Source organism: Empidonax traillii, unplaced genomic scaffold, assembly GCF_003031625.1.
Source record: "Empidonax traillii isolate 1590-97213 ecotype Southwest subspecies unplaced genomic scaffold, ASM303162v1 scaffold1103:size489020, whole genome shotgun sequence".
Lineage (NCBI taxonomy): Eukaryota > Metazoa > Chordata > Aves > Passeriformes > Tyrannidae > Empidonax > Empidonax traillii.
In genome coordinates this window covers 20,723-29,390 of record NW_020956296.1, presented here as the reverse complement: position 1 = coordinate 29,390, position 8,668 = coordinate 20,723, and the positions used below count along the sequence as shown (strand labels likewise).

General features: G+C 52.5%; 1 protein-coding gene across 1 annotated transcript; it reads right to left on the bottom strand.

The window, feature by feature from the left end:
* Positions 1–339: 339 nt before the first annotated feature.
* Positions 340–2,099, bottom strand: LOC114068634 (transcription factor SOX-3-like). The gene is made up of 2 exons (XM_027904917.1): positions 1,984–2,099; positions 340–1,892 (listed from the first exon to the last, which is right to left on the bottom strand). The coding sequence occupies exon 2, from the start codon at positions 1,842–1,844 to the stop codon at positions 888–890; it is 957 nt and encodes a 318-aa protein (XP_027760718.1). The 5' UTR covers positions 1,845–1,892; positions 1,984–2,099; the 3' UTR covers positions 340–887.
* Between the last annotated feature and the right edge of the window lie 6,569 nt (positions 2,100–8,668).

Here is an 8,668-nt window from a genome sequence, read left to right as displayed (position 1 = left end):
GTGCCTGATATAAAATTTATTGATCTCTCTTCGTTGGGGAGAAGGAAGCAAAACGAGGACTAGGAACAGGGAAGGGGGATTTCGACGACTTGTTTTCTTGGAAGGAATCCGGTAACAAAACTAAAACGTTTCTTCATCCGATATGTCAAAACATGGTTCACAGTAAAATTCACAAACCGATTTACATAAGTTTACAATTTAAGAAAAACCAAGACACAGAACTTACTATAAATAAAAGAAATGCGTTTGCGACCCGCACAGCTCTGCTCTCTCCCACCTCCCATCTTTTTTTTTTTTCTTTTTTTTTTTTTTTTTTTAGGAATAAAACCCTAATTTTAAAAAGTCATGAAAGCTACAGATTGTGAATAGAAACCAAGCGAGGGTCGGTGACAAAACACTTAATAAAACCACAACGATTATGTGAACAATCGAGTTTAAAAACAAAAGCCCGCGGTTTTTGTTTTTTTTATGTCATTGCAAAGTTAGAAATCAAACTGGAAGATGCAAAACTTTTAAAAACTTTCAAGCGAATAAAACAGTGCCCAACCTAGCCGAAACCAGGAATGAAGTTGCCGTGGTTTGAAAACTTCACAGCGACTTTTAGGAGGCAGGAGTTGTGCTCTATCAAAATAACAGCTTGCTCAAATATTATTTCCTGTACAAAAAAAAAAAAAAAAAAAAAAAAAAAAAAAAAAAAAAAAAAAAAAAAAAAAAAAAAAAAAAAAAAAAAAAAAAAGGACACAACTAACGGATTTCCTTTTAAAATTTCTCCAAAGTTAGTATTAAGTCTGCTAAGCCGAGCAACACTGCCGTACGTCCCGGTGGAGTCAGGGAGCGGTGGTGGGGTTAGGGATTAAGACGGGGAGCCGTCCGGAGCAGTCAAGTTTTTATATGTGAGTTAGTGGTACGGTACCATTCACGCCAGTCCCGGCACTCTGGTAGTGCTGATGGACGCTGTGTAACCTGCTGCCCTGCAGGGCGGAAGGGTCTGTGGCATCCCCCCCGGGGGGCAGGTACATGCTGATCATATCCCGCAGGTCTCCCAGGCAGGCCCTCTGCGAGTGGGAAGTGATGGCCGGAGGCGGCGAGCTGGGCTCGGATTTCACCACGGAGCCCATGGAGCCCAGGCTCATGGCCGAGGAGGGCTGCTGGCCGTAGGCGGCGGGGGACATGCTGTAGGTGGAGGCGGCGTTCATGTAGGTCTGGGCCGTGGACATCATGGGGCTGTACTGCAGGCCCGTCATGTCGTAGCGGTGCATCTGCTGCAGCTGCGGGCTGTTCATGCCCGGGTGCTGGCTGTAGCCCAGCTGGTCTTGCATCAGTGAGTAAGCTCCGTTGGTCCAGCCGTTCATGTGGGCATAAGTGTCAATCCTCTGCCCCACCCCGACGGGGCTGCTCACCGCGTTGCCCCCCCCCGGGGCCAGCAGGTTGCCAGGCAGCGAGTACTTGTCCTTCTTCAGCAAGGTCTTGGTCTTCCTCCGGGGCCGGTATTTGTAATCCGGATACTCCTTCATGTGCACGGCCCGCAGCCGCTTGGCCTCGTCGATGAAGGGCCGCTTCTCGGCGTCGCTCAGCAGCTTCCAGTCGGCGCCGAGCCGCTTGCTGATCTCCGAGTTGTGCATCTTGGGGTTCTCCTGGGCCATCTTCCGCCGCTGCCCGCGGGACCACACCATGAAGGCGTTCATGGGGCGCTTCACCCGGTCCTGGTCCGAGCCCGCTCCGGCTCCGTTGCCTCCTCCGCCTCCTCCACCGCCTTTGCCGTTGCTCCCCGGAGCGGGGTTGCCCCCGGTGCTGCCCGGCGTGGGCTGCGGCGCCTTGATCTCCGTCTCCAGCATGCTGTACATGGCCGGGGCCGGCAAAAGGTGCGCCAGGGCGGCGGGCAGGCGGGCACCGAGCGGGGAGAGGAAGTTAGGGGAAAAAAAAAAAAAAAAAAACAAACCAACAAAACAAAACCAAACAGAAAGAAAAAAAAAAAGACCTGCCTGGGCGGCTGCTGCGGGAGGAGCAGGAAGTTTTTTCTGCCTGGCAGAGGCGCCGCTCCCCGAGGTGCCGGTGGTGGTGCGGCGGCAGCGCGGAGCGGCTCCCGCGGGCAGCGCCGGGCGATGCGCTCACGGATCCCGGGGGTCCGTGATTGACGGGCTATAAATGAGGGGGCGGCGGCCAATCAGAGAGCTGTTCCCGACAGCCCCACGCCGGGAACTGACCGGCCGGGAGGGGGGTGGGGGGATCCCGGGCTCGGGGATGCCGGGGATGCGGGTGCCGGGCCCCTCCCGCCGCAGCCCCCGGGCCCTGCACCTGCCCCCGGCTCTGAGCGACGGGACGGGGCAGAGGGGCCGGTGGGGCTCCCGCAGCTGCGGGCAGCGCCTCGGGGGAAGGAGCGGGACCGGGGCTGCCCCGCGGGAGGAGGAGCGGGGCGGAGCGCTGCGCTGCAAGCGGGAGCCGCGCGTTCGCCGGGCACAAAGAGGTTCGGGGCTCCTGGTGGATGCACAGCCCTGTGCCAAGCCCGGGGAAGCTGCCTGGAGACGGAGCGAGCCCGCGCTGCACGAACGTCCCCCCCGGAGCGGGTGAAGGGGCGGGGGGACGGACGAGCTAAACTCTTCCACTTCTGAGCCCTCGCCTGAGATAGAAGCCGCGTTGCCCTGCCGGGACCGGGCACGGCCGCCGAGCACTCCGCCCCGGTGGGAGAGGGGCAGCCCCGATGCATGGCGAGAGGGGCCAGGCTCTCCCGGCCATCCCCACCTACACCCACCCCTTTGCCACCGGAGCTTTTCCACTCGGCTGCCCTAAAGAAGGGGGGGGGGGAAGTGGGTGGAGGGGACGGCGCTTGCAAATCCCCCAAGTTTCATGGCAACAGAAAGTTCTCTCCGTGTGAAAGAAAACTTCGGCGGCGGATATGCGAGTGGAGCGGCGCCCACTGGAGCTGTCAATCACGGGCTTCCCTGTCCGTCCCTCCCCTCCCTTTACCTCTCCCTCCCTTCCTTGCCCAGAGGCAGGGACAGGCGCACCTGCACGGATGGAGCCGGCAGCTCCTCGAGAGTACAGAGGATGCGGCCGCCTCGCCCCGCCACGGGGGACGGGGAAAGGGTCTGTGGTCTTGAGATCGGGACGTGTCTGGGCATCACGTCCCGTCCTGGGCGACCCGGATTGGAGAGATGCTGCCCGGACTGCAGGGATGCTGCCGGAACAGCTTCCCGAGTTGGGCAGGCATTGGTGTAGCCCCAAAGAGAAGATCGCGATAGGGGGGGACACCTCCAGGGCAGGGCTCCCGGCTGGACCCGGAGGCACAGCCCAAGCTGGTGCCGCCAGCCCCGAGCCCGCTGCTCTGGGGGCGCCGGGGAGGGGGCTCCGGGCCGGGGGTGCTCGGCAAGGGAACCGATCTCCGAGCTGTGCATCTTGGGGGGCTGCTCCCCGCGGGCCGGGGAACCTGACGAGCATCGGAGGTACCCTGGAAACACCACCGTGTCGTGGAGAGGGGTTTGCTTGAGCAGACCTAAGCACGATTGGGACTTAGCGGTTGAAGGTCTCACTCGTTTTGCACGGATTTCTTTTTTGGCAAAATCGTCCCACTTGCGACCGGCTATGGTGTAATCAGCGTTTTGTCTTTCTTGTTTGGTTTGCTGCTGGTGTATTCTCGAGTGAAGTAAGTCAAAATTTGGCAAACCGAGGGGACGGGGTGACAGCGAAAGGGTTGTTCTAGGAGGGAGTAGTTCGCTTGTAACTTTTGCAACATGCTGGAAAAGCTTCAGGCAATTGTAACTAATCTCGAACCCCTCCAAATATTTTGACCCCTTCATTCGAGGTTTAAGACCCGCCAGGCTGGGCAGGAAAGAGGACTGATGTATATCCTGACAGCTATTTGATATTATTTTCTATGAACCTTCGTTGGAGGGATTAAATAGACTGGCGTGCAAGAAAAAATGTGGCTGTAACAAGGGAATTAGAGGACCTGCCGAAAGCCTCTTGAATGCTGTTTCTTTCTATGTTTAAATAAATATTTAAGTTTCAGACTCCTACTTTGTGTTTCGTGTTTGCTCTGCCTGAATCTCAAAAGTATAGGTTTTTCAACAAGGACCAAGCTATTTAAGGTTTTCGACATCCATATTTCAAAGCCAGGCAACATTTCTCTTGAATCATTACTAGTCTCCTTGCAGATGAACTGAACCTGACTGAATAAAAATGTAAGTATTTAAGTGGTGGATTTCCACACTTCACAGGTCCCTGTAATGCTCCCGCTGCGCTTGGCTTCCCCCGCCGCTCATGTTCTGAGGAATACTCCAAAATCTGGCTGATTCCTAGTTCCAGAAGAAGGGATGAGCAGGGACCCGCTGCTCGAATCCCTCGGGGTTAGCGATGCGTGCGCGGAGGAAACTCTCGGGGGGATTTCTTGAGCGATTTCGGACCCGAGAGGAGAGTCAGCAGCCAGCTTCTCTCCGGGCTCTACTTCGGAGCCATCTTATCCCCTCCCGGGCACGGCGCTGCCCGGGGCTGTCGCCGCTCGCAGGTCCCCACCAGCGGCACAGACGGGGCGGCTCCGTCCCCGCTCTGCTCGGCGGCACCGCTGTCGCCCTGGGGAACGAGGAGCTCCTTCTCCTTGCCCTTAAAACCCCAGCTTGCCAGCGAGGCGAGCCCTGCTGTGCCAACCGCTGAGTTGGCACAGTTACCTGCAAAGCGCTTTAGAAGATCCCACCCTCCCCTTGGCAGCGAACTCCAGCCCTCACCTGCTCCCCGGGCAAGGGGACGGAGCCTGCGGAGCTGTCGGGACGTGAGGAAGGGGCAGAAGGCAGGACAGGACTCGGCTCAATAAGCGGGGAGAGGAGAAACCTGATGCCTGGAGCCATTTTCCTAAATTCACTACTCGGCAGACCCCAGGACTCAGAGAGCCCCATGTGCCTGGTGGGGGTTGGAGAACACTCGAGGCTGTGTAAATGCAGTTGTCAAGGGCTGAGAAGCCCTCTTCTTGTTATTATTTATTTATTTGGGTTACCAGGGAGGGTGAAGAGAGATGAGGAGTTTACAGGACAATCCAACTTGAACGCTCGAAAAGGGCCATTCGGAAGGGTCCGTCTGCTTTTTACTCAGTCAGCGCTTAAAAAGCAGCAGCCATTAACAGATGTTAATTGCAGCTCCAGAAGAGCTTGGGGGAGTTTTGGTACAGCGTCAGGGAGGATCGCTGGCTTTTAAAGAATAACGCTCTGCACGAAATCGGCCCCGTTTAACCCCGTTATTAAAACATCCCCCTGGTCCCCAGCCTAATTGAGGAGCAAGATCAGCGAGGACTTGTCCTCGAAACTTGCCCAGACAAGGGAGCTGGGTGCCCCTTTCGTTTGGACCCTGCTGACCCTCGCTAGGATGATCCTCCGAAAATGCCCAGCCTTCTAGCGATGCTCAAGATAAAAGTTCGCGTGGTCCCCATTTCAGGCTCGAATGGTGTGGTAATGTGGCTGCTAAATGGATCATTTCAGGCTGGTTCTACAGCCCAAGGTCGTTAGGATTTTTTTTTTTTTTTTAATTCCCCGTTTAACTGTCAAGTGAAAAAAAACCAACCCATCTCGAGATTTCCTGCGAGGCTCCTGCCTCCCTCTCTGCGGGGCTGACATGGCTGGACCGACCTCCCAGCCCGACGAGAGGGAGAACAAATCATTAGTTCCGACAAACGAGCTCCAGCTCCTTTCTGTGACTTCTCCAGTACCTCGCCTCACGGATATCGCAGCTGCTCTAGCGCCTACAGTTGTCCCTGCTGCTCACGGGTCCGGGAGAGCAGGAGTTACTTGTGATGACATCATTAAAAATAGCAACATTTAAGAACAAAAATCTTAAGTGAGTGGGTAAACCCGGCCAATGTCTTTTGGGTACAGAGCGATCCCTTTGAACTGAGCCTCCCAGTGCGTTCAGGAGACAGCGGTGAATGTTGTTTTTAATCACTTCTCCCCCCCTCCCCTTCCCCAGCTGAACTTTTATTTGGCTTCTGACAACAATAGCGGGCTGCAAACAGACCTCTCGGAGCGCCCGCTGAATAGACCCTTTTCGAGCCCGGATTGTTTCCACCGACACAAAAAAACCGACCAGTAGCTCCGTTTCTTAATTGGGTTGTTCCTGGCCCTCGTTCATTCAGGTGTTCGCGAGGAATTTGTTTATTAGTCTTTGACAAACAGCTCCTCCTGGCAATCGCCTCATGGAGTTGGCTTCAGCGGGAGCGGAGGGATGCGGGGCGGGGGGTGCGGTTTGCTAATAAGGACTCTCTCCATCTCCAAGTTACCAATTAAGAGCTGTAGAGGGGACCACCAGCACAGGACGACTCACCAGGGCTCGCTGCGGAGCCCCAAGGAAACGACAGATTTAGTTCGTGTGTTTTCAGGCAAAAACACCCAGTAAAAAATGAGTACGAAAAGTGATGCTAAAGAGACCACCACCGCTGCTGCAGGGCAACCTGCGCCAAGCCTGGCAGGAATCTCTTTCCCAATGCACGAGACAGTAACAGGAACTTTCTGCAACTTCCCTCTGCTGTTACAATCCCAACCGTACAGAATCCCCGAAAGGAGTTATCCAGCCCTGGCACAGGCTGCCCGGGTTAGTGGTGGAGTCCCCACCCCCGGCGGGGCTTCAAAGCCCTGTAGATGTGGCACTCGGGGATGTTGGTTTAGTGGCGAGCTTGGCACTGCCAGGTTTACTCGATGATCCTAAGAGTCTTTTCCAACCTGAACGATTCTGTCATTCTACCGCCTCATCTCCGGCTCGGTTTGCTCTCCCCGTTGCTGCGGAGCGCAGGACACCGCACCGGGCGATCCCTCGAGCCCCCGGGGGTGAAGGACAGTCCCGCACTCGGGGTGGGGTGGCACCGGGGTGGCACCAGCGCCCCGAGCCGGGGGGACGATGCAGGAGAGCCCCAAGTGCTGCGGGCACCGCCTGCGCTCCCCCCGAGCATCCTGGGGGGCTCCGGGCGATGCAATCCCTTCCCCAGGGCCGGGAATGTGCCCGCCCCCCTCCCTGTACTTGTTGCTTTGTGTTAGCTGAGACTCCGCCGCTCTCCTTCTTAAATAAATAATAATAATAATAAAAAAAAACCCCAAACCAAAAAGCCCACCAACTCAGAGCATCTCTGTTCCGCCCGTTTAAAACTTGGCGAGTCTTTCCCCCAGTGTTTTCTACACAGATCCAGTAGCCCACCTTATTTACTGGTTATGATGGCCAGGCGCCTGTTTAGGTGTTAGATTAGAAATCAGACAGTAATTGTAAAACTCTAACTTGCTAATTAGCTGCAAATAAACCGTTCATTAAGGGCGAATTAAAATCAAAACACACCTTATTGCTACTCTCTGACACTCAGTTTTGAAGGCACATATTGTTTCAAACTGCAGCCTGTATCACTGGCACAGCAAATTGAGATCCTGAAAGGTTTCTCTCCAGGATAAATAATTAAAATATATTCTACTTTAATTGACATTATAGAGGACACAAATGAGATTTTCCTTTTAGAAAGAAATAGCAGTTTCTAAATAAAGCTTTGCAGGCTGCAGAATGGAGGTTTCAACCAAATGAATAGTCATTACTACCTTTTCAATGATGTGGGCCTTTTGATCAGAAAAGAAATTAGCTCTAAAGGACAGACAATAGGAAGCCTGCCCTGCAATAGGAAGAAAATTAGATGGCTAAGGCTCTTAACAACACCTATTTCTATAAACCACGGAGCTTCTTGCTTTTCAATTACAGCTGTTCATTTCATATAAGGAAAGTGGAAAAACACAGGGGGGAACATAAACTCTGTTGCACCAAAAAAAAAAAAAAAAAAGAGTTAGGCAGCCAGTCTTCCCATTTCCCCTTTGTTTTTATTATAATCAGTTAACCAATATTGCATATTTTATGATGCTCAGACTATCCAGCATAGCATTCCCTAGGTCAGTCAAGACAGGCTGTATTCAGTAAGGGAACTACTAAAACACAAACTTCGAGGTAAGTGGTTGGATGTTCCCACTGCACATCAAATGATGTGTTTGGCACATCTGAAAATCAGGAAGATTCCCTTCTATTTTTTCTTTCTCTCTCTCTCTCTCTCTCTCTCTCTCTAGCTTTCACATTTTCTTCTTTTTCACTTCCTTTTCCATTCTCTTTCTCCTTCTTTCCCTGCTGTACTATTTGTTTGGAAATCAGGCTACATGGTTAATTCAAAGGGGTGATCAAGTATATATTAATTTGTTTCTCTTTGATAAGGTGTCTTATAATTATCCTTTTCACCCTTAAACAAGTTCAATAAATATTACTTTCCTTCTTCAGAAAATTAAATCTTTTTTGTTTTCTACCTAGAAGTGATTTTAATATGAAAGACAAATGACAGCTTTTTATTCAGTGTCTGCATCCTCCTTTACTCCTGCTTTTCCCTGTGATATGTAAATAGAAACAGTAAGATATAGTTTAATCTGTTAAGAATGACTTCCTAAAACTGGAGTCACTAATTATATTTGAAATATAACTCTAAAGCAGTTAGAAGATTATGATGAATGCAATTCCCTGCCTCAGTTTTTACTGGAACAAAACTTCCGTTTGTGTTGTAAGATCTTAATTACAAATGTCATTTTGTTTGGAAATTATTTTGGCTGAGCAAAGCTACCCAAACGAGCTAGTGGGAAAAACTTCCCTCCATGCAAACAGGCAGCTCCAGTGTCCTGTAGACTTT